The 16,484-nt window shown below is 40.4% G+C and overlaps 1 protein-coding gene and 1 long non-coding RNA gene across 2 annotated transcripts; both read left to right on the top strand.

The window, feature by feature from the left end:
• Positions 1-1,613: 1,613 nt before the first annotated feature.
• On the top strand, positions 1,614-5,842 carry ndufa12 (NADH:ubiquinone oxidoreductase subunit A12). The gene is made up of 4 exons (XM_072673526.1): positions 1,614-1,725; positions 1,948-2,030; positions 4,470-4,557; positions 5,557-5,842. The coding sequence occupies exons 1-4, from the start codon at positions 1,637-1,639 to the stop codon at positions 5,735-5,737; spliced, it is 441 nt and encodes a 146-aa protein (XP_072529627.1). The 5' UTR covers positions 1,614-1,636; the 3' UTR covers positions 5,738-5,842.
• Positions 5,843-6,689: 847 nt separating this feature from the next.
• On the top strand, positions 6,690-16,247 carry LOC140549773 (uncharacterized). Its single transcript, XR_011979015.1, has 3 exons — positions 6,690-6,773; positions 14,280-14,310; positions 14,548-16,247. It is a non-coding gene; the product is annotated as an uncharacterized lncRNA (long non-coding RNA).
• Positions 16,248-16,484: the final 237 nt, after the last annotated feature.

The raw sequence follows: 16,484 nt of genomic DNA, 5'->3' as shown, positions 1-16,484 counted from the left end.
TTTTGCTTATTTCAGAAAGTTTCACTGATCCTGAATAAAATCAATAGGCCCCATATTTTCTTTTTATTAAACCGTTTAACATGACAAAACACTCAATATAAAACTGTCAACGTAGTGTAAAAATATATCTGTTCAGTAGTGAAACCCTGGTGTTAACCTGAATGCTGTTCTGTGATTTTCTAATAACCGCTTTGGCACTGTTACTGTACATCCTGTACAATTTTGGCAAACCTTCATTCTGCAGCAGGTACAGATGTAAGCCAGTTGTGTATGCTAATAGGGAAAAGCCCTTTTCCTCTGCAGAACCACGCTACATCACTCATCCTTGGAGAAAGAGGATAAAATATGTATCGCTGTTAGAAAAAAAAAAACTGTCCTTGACATATTTGGTGTCTAAAGTTTGACTTTTTTTCTCACTGGAGCTACAAGTCTAACACTGCTAACAAGTAATAGAAATTATGTAGCATATCTTAGCACTCCATGTTAAGAGTAAGAGGTTAAAAAAATGCCACAGTGACTGTGAGCACATGTGCCTGGAGCGGTGGCCAGCCATTACTGTGGCACCCGGGGAAAGAGGGTAGCAGCCTGCCAAGCCAGGGTATCGAACCCACAACCATCAATAGCCTGGAGCTCTGAACACTGAGCCACCACATAATGCCATCGACTTGCCCGGGTCACAGAACATTCATTAATTTATTAATTCATTAATTTATTTGCACACTCACATTTCAGCAACTGAAATGGTCTATTATACACACAGATCAAACCGTACATCAGTAGACTATCAACAAAGTAAAAAGGAGATAAAATAGATTTAAAAAAAGAAAAATCAGCAAATTACAGCACTGCCTTTGTATTGCAGCAAGTATTGAAAAACAAACATAATCTTTGATTTAAAAAAAGGCTAAATAGCAGTCTGCACTATAGAAAAGTACACTCACCAGATGTGCAGTACTCTTCCTTCCTTAATCCCCAGAGGGAAACTAGTGTTCCAGCATGCCTAATGGCTGGCATTAGACAAGGAGCCAACAGGTTTGTGAGTATCTGCTTTAAGGAGGCCTATAATACTATTGGCAGTACTTCTCTACAGAGACTAGACAATCTGTAAGTCAGCACTGGGTGCAACTTCAAGTAGGTGAATGCATTTATCAGAAGGGGTGTCATTGCATTTGGACAAAAATAATAATAATAATAATAATAATAATAATAATAAAACATTAATAAAGTGCTCAGTGCAGATGATCACTTCTTTTTTTTTATGAAAGATATCTGTTTTCCATTACCTGACCTGGCTCTCCACTACCCTGCTGCCCACTGTCCTGCTCTGAGGCCTTGCATTGACTCATCCTCCCCTCACTGCAGGACCATGCCTCTGACTGTTGACCTGCATGGACTTTATCATCTCACTCACGTTTTCATCTTGAATGGCTTGACGCCTCATTTACCATAATTCTCTTAATTCAGGCTCTGGTTTCTGTAAAGCTGCTTTGTGACAACGTTTGTTGTAAAAAGAGCCATATAAATAAAACTGAACTGAACTGTCTTCTGGTGACGGAACTAAACACAGCCTTAAATTGAGCCCAGCCGGAATTCTATTTCTGCGCGACGGTCCGTCCTCGTTTACAGTCCGTCTGCGATGGGGGAGTATTTGAACGTAGTCCGAAGGGCTTTTGGTCAGATCACCGGTCACGGTGGAGTCCGAGGCCTTTTCTTTCAGTTCTTCAGGTGGTTATTGTCAAAAGCTTGTGGAAACTCAGAAGCAGAGGAAATTGTGTGATTTCAGTGTGAGACAAATCGACAATAGCGCAGCTCTGTGTAATGACCTCTCCGTGTTAGCTTAGCATGGCTGCTAATGAGGGTCTGGAAACGGGGGAACTTGCTAAGGAGGGTGTTTCTGGAGTTAAATATGAAACAGTCTGATTAAAAATCTCCCTAACACTTTAACAGGGTGAATGATGTGAAGACAGGAGCGCTGATCGGGGTCGATAAATACGGCAACAAGTATTTTGAGGACAACCGGTATTTCTTTGGTAAGTAATTCATTAAAATTAAAATAATTCGGAGTAATCGAGGCCTTAAGGTGTCAGTGGACGCCTGCAGAGGTGATAGCTACAAAAACTAAGATTTCTATACAGGGCTCTGTAAATACAACCAGGTGGTCACAATGTTTACAACTGAAATAGCTATAGCCATTTTAATTTCTATGCAAGTCCAGCAGTAAACTTGCATGTCTGTTTAGCACACTAAACATATATCTCTCCTCAAAATAACAGCTTTGAAGTCATGTTGATGATTCACTGACTGTATCATGAAGAATGGCGTCTCTGTCATTGCCACTCCAGGCCAGGACGCTGCTGCTGCTGCTGCTGCTGCTGCACTGTATAACTTTGGTGGAGCTGCTCGTGCTCTCTTGCAATTATTCTGTAATGCTGTAATATGTGCATGCATTTGCACATCTGTGTTAGAAATGTTATTACATATTATGATAGCAATACAATGCTTCAATAACTGTCTGATCAAATGCAATAATAAGATAATAAGTATAGAAAAGGTAAAGGTGCACGTATTTGTCACTGTACACTGTACAGCGAAATGTGTCCTCTGCATTTAACCCATCTGGTAGTGAACACACACTCACACACACACATGTGTTAGGGGTAGTGAGTACACACACACACCCAGAGCGGTGGGCAGCCAACTTCAGCGCCCGGGGAGCAGAGAGGGTAAAGGGCCTTGCTCAAGGGCCAAACAGTGGCAGCTTGCCGAGCCCGGGAATCGAACCCACAACCCTGTTATCGATATCCCGGCACTCTAACCGCTGAGCCACCACTGCCCCTGTTTTGGATGTATAAAATAAAGTAAAAAAAATAGAAATAAAATATATACAAAGATGATAAACTATATTTTGCTTATTTCAGAAAGTTTCACTGATCCTGAATAAAATCAATACCCCATATTTTCTTTTTATTAAACCGTTTAACATGACAAATCACTCAATATAAAACTGTCAACGTAGTGTAAAAATATATCTGTTCAGTAGTGAAACCCTGGTGTTAACCTGAATGCTGTTCTGTGATTTTCTAATAACCGCTTTGGCACTGTTACTGTACATCCTGTACAATTTTGGCAAACCTTCATTCTGCAGCAGGTACAGATGTAAGCCAGCTGTGTATACTAATAGGGAAAAGCCCTTTTCCTCTGCATAATCACGCTACGTCACTCATCCTTGGAGGAAGAGGATAAAATATGTATCGCTGTTAGAAAAAAAAAAAACAACTGTCCTAGACATATTTGGTGCATATTTTTTTTCCTACACTGATACTTAATCTATATTGTCTTTCTACCACTTACCAATTATCACTACCAATAATTATGGATGTGAAGCACCTCTACACTTGGCCCTTCAGTCATAACCGTTTTCACATATGAACTCCTGTTGTTTCACTTGGTTTAAGAAAGGGGCAGCACCCATGTAGTCATGGCCCACTGTGAATTTCCAGGTAATGTCGTATATAAATTATGTATGTTTACACATACAGCTCCTTCAGGTAATGTCCAGAAAAGTCAGGTTACTGTGCAGTGGACACATATACTCACATTTAGCATGCGTCTCCAGAGGGGGGTGCTATTAGCATTCAAATAGTACTATGTTGCATCAATGTTACTGTGTGTACGCAAAGCACTGTGACCTGGCCTGTAACTTACTCACTCTTTCAGGTTTAGCAGGATGAAGATTCTTCCGTGCTGTCTGCTTTCGGTGCTTAACATTGATTACCCTTTGTTCTTGATGCAATTATAAACCTCCAAGTTTTAAGATGAGCGTCTGGCTGTCATGCCCAGCCTCATACTGCTGCTAATACTACACAAAGAAATGCACAGCTTACACCACCACATCACAGTTTGAGTAAGTGAGCAAAGGCTAGACTTAAAGCAGTATTTTCTTCTTCCTATATTTCCTATTCCGTATCTTAACTACACCAATATCTATTGGTAACAATATACTGTTAATATAATACAATTGATATGAATTATTAAATTTTATCTTAATAGCGTGCTGTGATGTAGCAAATCTGTGTCAAAAATAGGTGCAACTTAAAGTAACTGAAATCAATCATTAAAAGCAGTGTCCACAAACATTTGGACATGTAGTGTATTTACTGATGTGGTTTGTATAACAAGTGATCCAGGCCTTTTCTGAAAGAGTTTTCTGCCTGTAGTGTGGCTGTTTTTATCAGCGTCAGGAAACTGAAAACATTTCCCTTTATCTGCATCACACATTTCTGACCAGGTTAGGTAGGATGTAGAAACAGGTGGAATGATTATTCCTGTAATAATATCATAGTAGAATCTGCCCAGAGGGTGAATGTCTCAGATTGTCCTGTGATTTTCGATGTGAGATGTTTTAGTACAACATTAATTTGAGAGAGCAGTAAATAGGTGTCTTGGTTCTGCTTGGTTGTCCCCTTCAGGTCGTCATCGATGGGTCGTCTACACCACAGAGATGAATGGCAAAAGGACCTTGTGGGACGTTGATGGCAGCATGGTGCCTGCTGAATGGTAAAATACTGCCAGTCATCTTACACCTTAGTCTTACATCTTAGTGCCTGTGTGTATGTTCTTCTATCATTCTGCAATGAAGCATGTCCCACCTAACCTTTTTGGGGGGTTTTTTTGTGGGGTTTTTGCAGCTCATTAACTAAACCAAATCCTTTACAAAGTAATAAGGTTTTATGTGCACTTGGTGTCACCATCCTTGCTTGTGCCTTAAGGTCGACTGCACTATATCTTTTAACCCAGCCAAATAACTTGTTTATTGAGTATTTTAAGCTTTTAGTTATTTGATGTATAAGTATTGAGAATGTGGCCTTGGTTGGGGTGAAAAAAGGCCCAGATGTGATTTAACTGGCCTATTTACAACTCTCTAATTTTGCTTTAGAATATAACACACTGATTTCCGTTTAACAGAGGACTTGGATGGATTATGGCACCGGCTGTGGCTCTAATTAATAAAACCACTGTCCATTTTCCTAGTTATAGTGTTAGGATCCATGTTTGCTTCTTCAGCACCATATTCTACATCTAGCTTTCTTTAGTGTGTGTGGTTTATCCATCTAACCGACTAACTATGTGTCTATCTACCTACTTACCTACCTGTCTAGCAGGTTCTAATGGTGATGAGTTTCAACAACACCATAATCTCCTTAAGGCACTGTCATGTTTTTGCCAGATTTGACAATGGCTTTCTCTAGCGGGTGGGGTTTGTTTAAATTTGTGGGTGTAGTATTTGTGATGTTTATGTAAATATGTGGGTATAATAGTCTGACTGTTGTGTAATATTTTGGGGGGTTGGATTTTGATTTTTCCCAGCTTTTGAGTCTGATGGCTATTCTTTCAATGAAGACAACAGTGTTTGAGGGGTTCAGGGTTTATCATAGGGTTTATCGTAACTCTTATTATTCAACTATGTCAAGATAAATACAGTTTCACATTGTGGAGTATTTCTGGTCCAATTCAGCCACTTTATAATTATTTTCCTTTAAACCTGCATTGTTTCAGGCATCGCTGGCTGCACTGCATGACTGATGACCCTCCCACCACACATCCTCCTGAGCCCAAGAAGTTCCTGGCGAAGGTTCATCAGATCAATGTGAGCGGAACCCCTGAGTGTTACGTCCCATATTCCACCACACCCAAGAAGATTCACGAGTGGGTTCCTCCGAAGGTTGGGCAGCAGTGATCCTCTTCCCCTCTCGCCCTAGGAAGCTCGAAACCTGATCCGTGTTCAGTCTGGCTGAGAATTCTGTACATTATAGCTGTAAATGAATTAAACTTTAAAACTTAACTGTGTGCCTGTCTGTTTATGTTGTCAGGGGGAACTTTGTCTTGTGTAGAGCCTTCTCTAGAACGATTTCTGGTTCTACACTGGAAGCTGTCATAGAATGTCTAAGGAGGTCTTAATAGCTTTTGAGGCGTAGCTTTTTTACAAGACTCGAGTTGGCCTTGGCTACAAAAAAATGTAGGTTTGAGATGCTAGGGAACTCTCTTTTATGTGAGGTCGGGGTCATACTTTATGTCCAAATGTTTGTGGACACCACTTGTAATCAGTGCATTCAGCTCCTTGACGTTGCACCCATTGCTGACACAGGTGTGCAAGCTTGTCTAGTCCCTGTAGAGAAGTACCTACAATAGAATAGGTGAAGTAGATAAATGTGAACCTATTGGCAGGTGTGGACTAGAGGGGTATAAAGCCCCCCAGCATCGAGCTGTGGAACAGTGGAGGAACTGTTTTCTCTGGAATGATGGTGCTCCTTTCAATATTTTTGGGATGAGGTGGGGTGGTGATCATCCATCATCCTGACCTCACTAACTACCTTTGTTACTAAATACAATCAAATCCTCACATCCTCCAAAGTCTAGTAGAAAGCTTTCTTTTCTGGACAGTAGAGGCAGTTACTCCAGCAGAAGCAGGACTATTTGAACACCCTTGATTCCAGAGGAACAATGAATGAGCAGATCCCCCAATACTTTTGTCCATATAGTGCATGTAGAGTAGATTAGTTAGACAAGATTTGCAGAATTTCACAAGAAGGTGGGCGGTGCAAGTTATGTGGGTGACGGTGTGTCAGCTGACTGTGTGTGTGTGTGTGTGTGTGTGTGTGTGTGTCAGTAAGGCCAGTGAGGATATCCTGGTGTATCATTTCTTCTGAAACAATAGTCAGCCAGCTAAGCTTCTATCATGATTGGGGAGGTTCTGCCTCCACAACCCTGATCTGGTAAGTCACTGTTGGAGATGCATGCATATATGGCATACTTTTACCACAAGCTTGTGAGACCACCCTTTGCCTAGGATATAGTTTTGTAGTACTTACTGAACCAGTCACTCATGTAGGTCAGTGGATGGAGCTGAATGTACTTGCTAAGATAACAACCGTAGCAAATATGTCAGTGTGTCAAACTCATGCTAGTCTAGTCCTACTGTTATTTTAGGGGGCAATGGCTTTGTCCGAAGGTTCCCTAGCAGCTTGTTTTCTCCCAGAGAAGGGGTGAGTGCGAAAGCCAGTAGGCGGCAGTGGTCACTAGGCATTTCCTTTATGGAGGAAACACATGCATATACAGTATATACTGGCAGGTGGTAATGATCTAACATGCATCAAACAGTCTAATGGAAAAAGATGCCTAAGAGTGACTGTTATTAGTATTATTTTTTATTAATTGATATTTTATATGTCCCCTTGTGGGATGCTTTCTCATGTCAGAATATTATGACCACCTACCTAATAGTGGGGATAATCACCCATGGCTCGGCTGGCACTAGCAGGACGTTGTGGCATGAACTGTATTGGGTGACTGAAGGTGTTGCTGATTGCTCTGTGCCACTTGCAGGAGTTGTTGTTCCCCTCTGGCATCAGTGGCCTGTGGGGCACCACTGTTTTGCTGTTGGGAGGCACTCAACATGCGAGAAGTTCATTCTCTGTACACCTTCACTAAGGCAGATCTAGCACACAAAGTTAGTGCTCTCAGAGATGCTACCACCCTTCACCCACTATGAATAAGATACCGGGTAAAGGGTGGTAGCATCTCGGAGACCTCTAACTTGTATGAGTATCTCCCTACATTCATCTATATTTGCTAATATAAATACAAAATTTTAAGACAATTAAGAAATGAATCAAGAATTCGAATGGATAAATATCATACATATCTCTCATTGCATAAGAGGGTGGTGTAAGGATAACCTATGGCAGAATAAAATGTCCTCATGGGCCAATTTTGTCCAGCCTTGGTCTAAATTCACAGCTGTCCACGCACATACATTCTCACCTGAATGACCTGAACTTCCACAGTCCATCACTACATAAGCGGAGTGGAGATATTTCCATCTAAGCCTTCCATATGTACAAGATATGTTACATACATGTATTACATATCTTCATTCCAAATATGATATGGAAGAAAAACATTTTCTCATATGGACAAAAGTATTGGGACCCTTGCTTGTTCATTGTTTCTTCTAGGATCAGGGGAGTTGATCCTGCTTTTGTTGAAGGGACTGCCTCTGCTGTCCAGGGAAGAAGGCTTTCTACTAGATTTTGGAGGTTTACATCAATAGCATTAGTGAGGTCAGGATGTTGGATGACCACCACCTCACCTCATTCACAACTCCCAACTCTTCCCAAAGGTGTTGGATGAAGCACCATCCATCATTCCAGAGAACAGTTCCCCTGCTCCACAGTTTAATGCTGGGGTGGGGGGTAATTCCTCTAACTCACACCTGGTCAATAGGTTCATGTTTATCTGCTCCAGAGAGTCCTAATGTATTGCCAATAGCTCTCTACAACTAGACAGTGTGTCAACTAGCTGTGTGTCAGCAATGGGTGCAAGTTCAAGTAGCTGAATGCAGTCATTAAAATAGATGTCCAAAACATTTGGACATGTGTTTAATAAATAGTACATGTCAATAAATGAGATCCCATTATCCCATATGGATGAAATTCTATGCACATATAGTATTATATGATATTTTATATTTGAAAAAGTGATGTCTTCTCTTGTCTTTTCTGACTCAGATCTTGAAGTTAAGGTGGCCTGTTTATAATAGATAAGCCAGGTGAAAAAAAGGATAAGCAGTTTCCCCAGAAATGTACTGTATATTCCAAATGAAGGATTTATAGTAGAGACCAGAATAGCTGAAAACTGCCAGCAGCCTTATGGTCTATTCGGGTGAACGGACCAAAGCTTATCTAATATCCTGAGTGGAGATTTGGCTTCATTCTCTTTGGCTCCGTCTTAATTTGATTAGTAGGTTTGTGTATGTGTGTGTGTGTGTGTCTGTCTGTCTCGCTCTGTCTCTCTCCTCCTCTCACACACTGTGTGAAATGGCCGTCTGAGGCCATTAATAATGGATAGACGCCACAGTGTGGTAGTCACACACAGAGAAGGGGGTTTAAAATTTGATGCCCCTTCAACAAACACCTGTTTGCCACTGGGCCAGCTCACCATACTTTGGTCAGTGGAACTGAACTGTCTGTGCTCTGCCACAATATGGATATGGTCACTTTTCAGTTGGGTTTGCAGGCGTCTTTTCAGTGCTAGAAGATAACTGATAGAATTCTTGCTTGTGTAACACCTGGGTCACAGTTTGATGATGCAGTTGGGTAAGCCGAAGCTCATTACCGCCATTACTGAGCTGAGATGCTGATTTTATAGTAACATTAATCTGGTTAATAGTGCGGTGGTGCAGAAGAGTCATATGTCCTCATTTCCAGGCACCTAATGGAGTATATATAGCAATGTCCCAGTTAGGTCTCTCTCTCTCTCTTTCAGTCTGTCTTCCTGTCTGCCTGTCTGTCTCTCACACAGACACAAATACAGAGTCAGCTATCAGGTCACACAGCACTTTTTGCTGTGGCTGAACACTGGTAAGGCAGTGTGTGTGGTCTTTGCTGTTGTGCTAGGCTAAGAAAAATAATTTCCCACCTCAAAAATAAAATCCATATTCATTTTATCCTATTTACTCAGACATGGGAGCCAAATTTACAATACAGCAGTATGTGACGAGGTGGTCAAGCTCATGCATAAGTTGCCTTACTTTTACCTGTACACATGCACCAATTAATTTGGCATATTTTCATTTTTCATTGCATTCATGAAAAACCTCTTTCCATATCTATTTTGTGTGACGGGGTGGTTGGGTTGAGCTTGACGGACCACATCTAAAATGTAAAAGCAACAAATAAACCATGTGAAAGAACTGCCTTTTTTGTTCCTTGCTGCTTCAGAGGCTCAAATGATATCACTTCCTCTTTGCAGAGGTACATTATGGGTGCATCCCAATTGCATATCAATTACTGCACTACACTAAATAATACTAACTAGTATGAAATATGTATTATAGATAAAAGTTTCCCAAGTTGAGGATACTTAAATACCCATGAAGCGGTCAGTGTGGTTTGGATGGACTCTATTATACAATTATTGACATGTTGTCATGGCAACGCTTCATCATGTCCTGTTATTACAAACCGGGTTAGTACATAAATATTTTGGGTACTAATTTGCCTAACTCTTAAGATTAGCATACCCCTGAAAGCAAGAGTATAGTGGACCACTGTTGGCCCAATAAGCTGGTGATCTACTGGCATTTTGCCCAGTGTTTTCTGGGTGGCCAGCAGGGTGTAAATTAGTTTCATAAATCATTTTCAGTTTCAGCAAAGTTTTTAGTTTTCTAACTAAATTATTTTATATCAGTTGTAGTCATAATTATTCTCTCTGTTTTTTCTAATATGTCTTTTGTCTCTATGTTTATTTTCTAAAATAAAAGTCTCTGTGCTTTAAAACTCTGTTTGAGAAGATTAAAAACTAATTAGATGTTGTTCACAGAACAGTTATCTGGGAGGTCCAAGTGTGGACCACCAGTGGCAAGCAATCAGTGGTGTGTTGACCTTATCCAGCCAGCGGACCAATATACGCTGGACAGTGTGTACAGTGTGTAGTGCGCAATTGGGACTCAGACTATTTATTGTCAAAACAGGTTAGTGTGACGGGGTGTCAAACTGAGGGATGCACACAAGTCACTTTTATGTTTTTTATGATGTAAACAGGGACACACATTTAATCCTGAGAATAATAAATGTTTGGTAAATAAATAAATTAATTAATTAATTGTAGTACATGACCGTGCTCTTTTTGTAATAGTATTTTGTCATATATCCCGTTAATAAGAACACTTGATTTAATAGCTTTGAGCTTTGGAAACACACTTAATGAATCTTATCAAACGACGCAGACATGGTTCAGAGGTCCTTTGGTTTAATTAGTGGGTAATTGCAATGAAACAAGGGAGGCCTTTGCTTCTGTATCTGTGTTTTATTGTATTAATAAATTAGCTCATTATAGACACTATATGACATTGTTTGCCACACTATACAATGGCTGAATGGCTATTGCATTGCTATGAAGCATCTATCTTATAGCCTTAATCCTGTCATTACTGTGTCATACAGTGTCAGAAATCACAGAAAGTCTATTAGAGATTACTGATCAACACCACACAGTCTGAGGCGAGTGTGTGAATTAGGCAACTTTAATGCTAACTGCCAGTTTCACACAACAAACATCTTCGCGGATCAACTACATTTCGGGAAAGTGTGTGTATTGTAAAATCTTTTTTTTTGTCATTTTGAATATAGAATTAAAGTAGACCTACAGTACAAGTGTGTGTGTGTGTGTGTGTGTGTGTGTGTTTGTGTGTATGCTAAACCTTTAAATGAGCACACACATGCATACACTCTTGTTCTGATTTTGAGGATAAAGTTGTTCCAGCCTTGCAGGGAATTTCCTGTTGGGGCTTTGGCATTGGCAGTGATGTCATCAGAGAGTAATGATAGGAATGCTTGGTGTGAGTTAAGACATTTTACCAACCTGGCAGGTCTGACTTCATGTGAAAATCCATATGCACACACAGGCACACACAGACACCCCCCCCCCCCCCCCACACACACACACACACACTGCGTGTTCATCCATAATTTATCCGAGTGTCAGCGACAGGAACCTGAATCATTAATAAAGTAGCAGCATGACACCAAATCAAATCATCACGTGTGTTTGTGGGTGTGAGTGTCTTTATTGTTTTGCATTTTCAAGAAAACAATTGTTGTTACTTTGTAGTAAAATTATAGAAAATAAGGACTAACCTACAACAAAACAAAATGCTCCTTTTTGACAATTCTTTTCAAGGCCTTTTTTGTTTATTTTATTTAAAAACAAAAAAGAAAACACATTTAAGCCCCTCATCACATCATTTAAACCCATCTCTCTCAGCAGTGAGAGAGCTTTTACTGTAGAAGCTCCAGATCTCATCAGAACTGATAAAGCAGGAGAACATAAATCCAGTAAAGAGGAGAAACAAGAGCTTCTCATTCTGAAGAAAGAAAGTAGTGAGATCTTGTCTGTGAGCTAGTCTGAAGAACAGAGCTCGGCTCCTCCAGGTTTCTCCTGGACGCCCCCCAGTCCAGCCAGCACAGCGTGGACGATGTGTTCAACTCCATCAGCAGCAGCAGCAGCAGCTCACCTGATTTACCATCATTAAGCCCTGATTTACCACCAAACCAGGTGTTGATATGAGGAGAACTCTAAATAATACTAGACTCCATGAGGAGAACTTTGGAGATGTTCTAATGAAAGGAGAACCATGACTTCCTGAAGGAATGTTATTAGTGTTTATGCTAGTATTAGTGTTTTACTGAGGAAATAAAGACTTACTACCCAGATAAGCAGCTTTTTGTATATCCAGAATGGCATCTTTAAAGAGGAAGGAAAAAAAACTGCTTAACTTTCAGTGTGAGTTAATGTTAAATGTTTTATTCCAAGTCATTTAGGAGCATTTCTATTGGTCGATTCATCATAAGGAGATTCAAATTAGGTGAAAGGTTAAAACAACAAAAATAGAGATACAAGTACGATCAGTCATCAGTCCAGATCTGTGTGTGTGCATGTCTGTGTGTGTGTGTGTGTGTGCTTGTGTACATGTTCAACTCTTTTATCCCTTTCATCTGAAGTTCTAAACACTGACATCACATTCTGCAGGAGGGCTTCAGTTGGCCACAGGGCAAAGGTCATGCCGCCTGAATTCTCCTTTTATCCTTTCTCTGTCTCTCTCTCTTTCTCTCTTGTGTCACTCTCACTCACTCCCTCATTCACTCATTCTCTCCTTTGTTGTGTTTCTATTGCTCTGGGTTTGGTGCCACTAGCTCACTGAATAACCCCCACAGGGAAAGCGATAAAAGGAAGAAGTCCGTAAGGGTGCAGGCTTCTGTGTGCGCAGCATTGTGGGCTATTCCAGCAGAATGAATGTAAGTAATAAAGTGAAGGAGAAAAAAAAAGAGTGTGAGTAAAAGTGCTGGAAATGCTTACACAATATGTCCAAATGTATGTGGACACCCCTTCTAATGAATGCACAGATGCACATACACACAGCTTGTCTAGTCCCTGTGGAGAAGTAATTCAGGATACAATAGAAAAGTCACCGTGCTGCCCAGTGCCAGTCGCGGGCTGGAGGGGTGTAAAGCCACCCATCAATGAGCTGTGGAGAAGAGTAACTGTTTTGTCTCATTTTGTATCAAAAATGTACGCAAATAAAAACTGCCTCGTTTTATATAACTCTACATGCTCTTTACATAACACCACTGTCTCTGTAATCCAGAGTGTAGGACCTTTTCACCTTAAGCCTTAAAGCCAGCAAACTCTGTGTTTATAATGTGTTTGGAAAGTTTCGCTGTTTGGTCTGCCCGGGATTTTGTGTCAGACACATTTTTCTGCGTGAATAGTTCATTAGGGGGCGTTTGGGCTGTTTAAAGGTTGATGGGCTTTAAATGGCAGTGGAAATGTCCTCTAATGGTGACAAACAGCCGGGAGGCCTTCTCTCACATTAGAGTTGTACTAATTGGCCAAAAGAGCATGTTATAGCCCTTGAAACACCACTGAACCATGTGTTTGTGTGTGTGTGCGTGTGTGTGGACATAAAAAAATGTGGTCAGAAATATTTTTCAGCAGTTTGCATCTTGGGTTCCCTAACAAGACCATGTGACCAAGGAACAGAGGCTGGAAGTGTGTCAGGAAATATGAGGGAACAGAACATTCAGAAATACTGTGTGTGTGTGTGTGTGTGTGTGGACTGTCTTGTATCTCTGAAACATCTTGTATCTCTGATGACAGTAACTCTCAGTACTGTTGTACAGTAATTTGCACTGGTACTAATGGTGGGGGTTTTATGACGTTGTACTGTGTACTGCTTTTTTGATCAGCTGGTTTCACTCTACAGGAGGTACACTGCGAGTCCACCGCGGTTTACATGTGGGTGTTCTTTTATTGGTCATTAGTCATATTGGTTATTAATTTGATTGGGAGGCTGGGGCCCTATTACTTTCCTGTTCGCCTCCATTAATGCCAACAAAACAACAATTAAACTGTCAAGAAAAGACTGACAGACATTTTTGGTCTCGCGGCAGCAGCAGCAATGTGATTGGTTAAATTCCAATGAACAAGCCAATCAGTTATAAAGAAGTAGAGATCAATTAAGGTCAGTTGCAGTCTTCTCTATTTCCATGCAACTCAAAAAGTAGGTTTTATACTAACAACACAAAGGGTCTTATTAGGGGTTTTATTTGCCACCACAAGCTGCCAGAACAGCTTCACTACGTCTTGGCTTCGTGGCTTTGTTTGTCCAGTTTTATACCTTAATAAAATGTATATATCTGGATGGGTGTGGTCTTTTTCAGATTGACAGTGTCTCCATCCACAGAGCAGGATGTAAGTATTCTTACTGTAAACTAAAATTCAGTAACTTATGTATACTTAGTAAACATTAGTATACTTAAGTGTACATGACTTGGACTGTCAAGTATAAAGAAACATGTAAACATATTTAGCCTATACTTGAACTTGTATAGCTCTTATTTTACACTGACTTCTAATCAAAGTTAGGAGCATTTTGCCTTCCTGTAAAGTTACAGTTTTGTGACTAAATACATGTTTTTCATTGGACAGTGACGATATACAAATTGTGGCGTGAGGAAGATGGAGTCACAGATGCGCCGAGCAGGTCCCCAGCTCTGCCGCACCAGCTAACAGATGCTTGTGCCAGCCAACATAGTTTCAAGAGTGATCCACCCTCCCGGAGAGAGCCTGGCTCTTTCAGACCCGTATTTGTGCTCTCTCAGACTGCAGCTGTTAATGGCAAAGCGACATGGCTCAGGATTTGAGCTTGCAAGCCCTGGACAGGGATAGTCGTCTTAAGCAAAACATAAACCATTGGCTACAGAACTGGACTTGTGATCTGACTCATGACTGCTCTTTTAGTCCTGTTCATATTGATTTGGAAAAGGTGTAGTGTGCACTTTGCCCGCTGTTTCAACAGCAACACACTATTACCATAACTGGCCAGGTAGCAATGATACTTCCAACGTAAAATCTAAGTGGTATAAGTGGTAACTATAAGCATGATATCAGGTTTACTTAAAGAAAAGTGGTATACTTGCAGAATTAAGACTTAAATTAGTAGGATATAATGGGTTTACTTATGTATTCTTAAAAGCATAGTAAGCTAAAATGGCATACAGTGTTTAGTATAGTTGCAGGACAAACTCAAACTTAATGTAAACTAGCACACTTAAAAAGTATACTTAAATATACTTTAGTATACAAAATATACTTAAACTTTACTCAAGTTTACTTAATTGAATGAGATTTAGGTATATTCAAACACAACTGAACACCTGTGGGAGATTTTACTCTGTTAAACTATTGGACAGTCCTCAAAACACCAGTTGAGGGATTATGAGGCTGACCAGTTAAAAGAAAAACCAGCACAAAGTATGTTAGTAAATCAATTTTACAGTAGTACAGATTCTACAAGCCTCTATAACTGTACTGGAGGAAAGGACCACAGTTTTGAGGGTTGTGTTAAAGAGCACCATCTCACACGTCCTTCTAAACTCTCCCAAATGAATTAAGTTCTGTTGCTTGGGAAGGCCATAGCATTTCATTTACATCACTTTTACACTCATCCAGCCATTCATTGACCCCTCATGCTCTGTGGATGAGGACAGTCTTATCCTGGAAGAGATCACTCCCAGTCAAAAATATCTCATCCAAGGGTAATAACTTTGTATGGATTTGCTGACAGCTTGTGGTGTTGAAACACCTTATTAAGACACTTTATGTTGTTCTTTCCTTTAGTTTATCAGTATATAACCTGTATATAACAGTATCTAAGTCTGTATATAACCTACCACTATATGGCCAATAGTATTGGGATACCTACATATTACACTTACCTTTATGACATCCAATTCTAAACTCAATAGCATTACTATTGAGTTGAGTCAGCAGAGCGTTGGAGACTTTTCTGCACTATGCTCTGAGCTCAGCACTCTGCCCTGACCCTGTGGCTTGGTTCCTAATCGCTTCCACTCACAGTTAATGGTGGAAGATCTAGGAGGAAATGGAAAACTGACTGACTGTTGTTGCAGCGGTGGCTGGTATCACAGAACCACGCTGGAATTCATTGAGAGCTCTTTAGAACCATCCATTCTTTCAGTAGGGTTTGTATAGCTAAGTGCTTGATCTTATACACATGTAGTAATGACACTCAATGAAACACCTGATTTCAGTGACTAAGAGGTGTGTCCCAATACTTTTGTCCATATATTATATGTTTTCTGTTCTTAATAAAGGCAATGTTTCCATGTTTCAGTGTTTTGATACGCAGTTAAATAATTAGCTTTGCGTTTTCCGCCTGGACACCCACATGTATTCTTTCCTAGCGAAGGCCTGCTCTAATTACATTCTAGAAAACATGCAAATTAGTTTCACTTTTAAGCGACTGGTGTTTTCCACATTAGAACAGTGGAAAATGCTGCAGACGTTAAGAGAGCGTTGCCTGTAGGCTGCTATTAGGGACAAACGGCATGCCCATGCCCCTG

The sequence above is a fragment of the Salminus brasiliensis genome, chromosome 2 (assembly GCF_030463535.1).
Source record: "Salminus brasiliensis chromosome 2, fSalBra1.hap2, whole genome shotgun sequence".
Lineage (NCBI taxonomy): Eukaryota > Metazoa > Chordata > Actinopteri > Characiformes > Bryconidae > Salminus > Salminus brasiliensis.
This window is presented reverse-complemented; position numbering and strand designations above follow the sequence as displayed.

Excerpts from the sequence above, each read along its gene's own strand:
- ndufa12 (XM_072673526.1), top strand. The coding sequence starts at position 1,637 with ATGGGGGAGTATTTGAACGTAGTCCGAAGGGCTTTTGGTCAGATCACC. Across the intron at positions 2,031-4,469 it reads GGACAACCGGTATTTCTTTG|GTCGTCATCGATGGGTCGTC; the intron begins GTAAGTAATTCA and ends TGTCCCCTTCAG. Across the intron at positions 4,558-5,556 it reads AGCATGGTGCCTGCTGAATG|GCATCGCTGGCTGCACTGCA; the intron begins GTAAAATACTGC and ends GCATTGTTTCAG.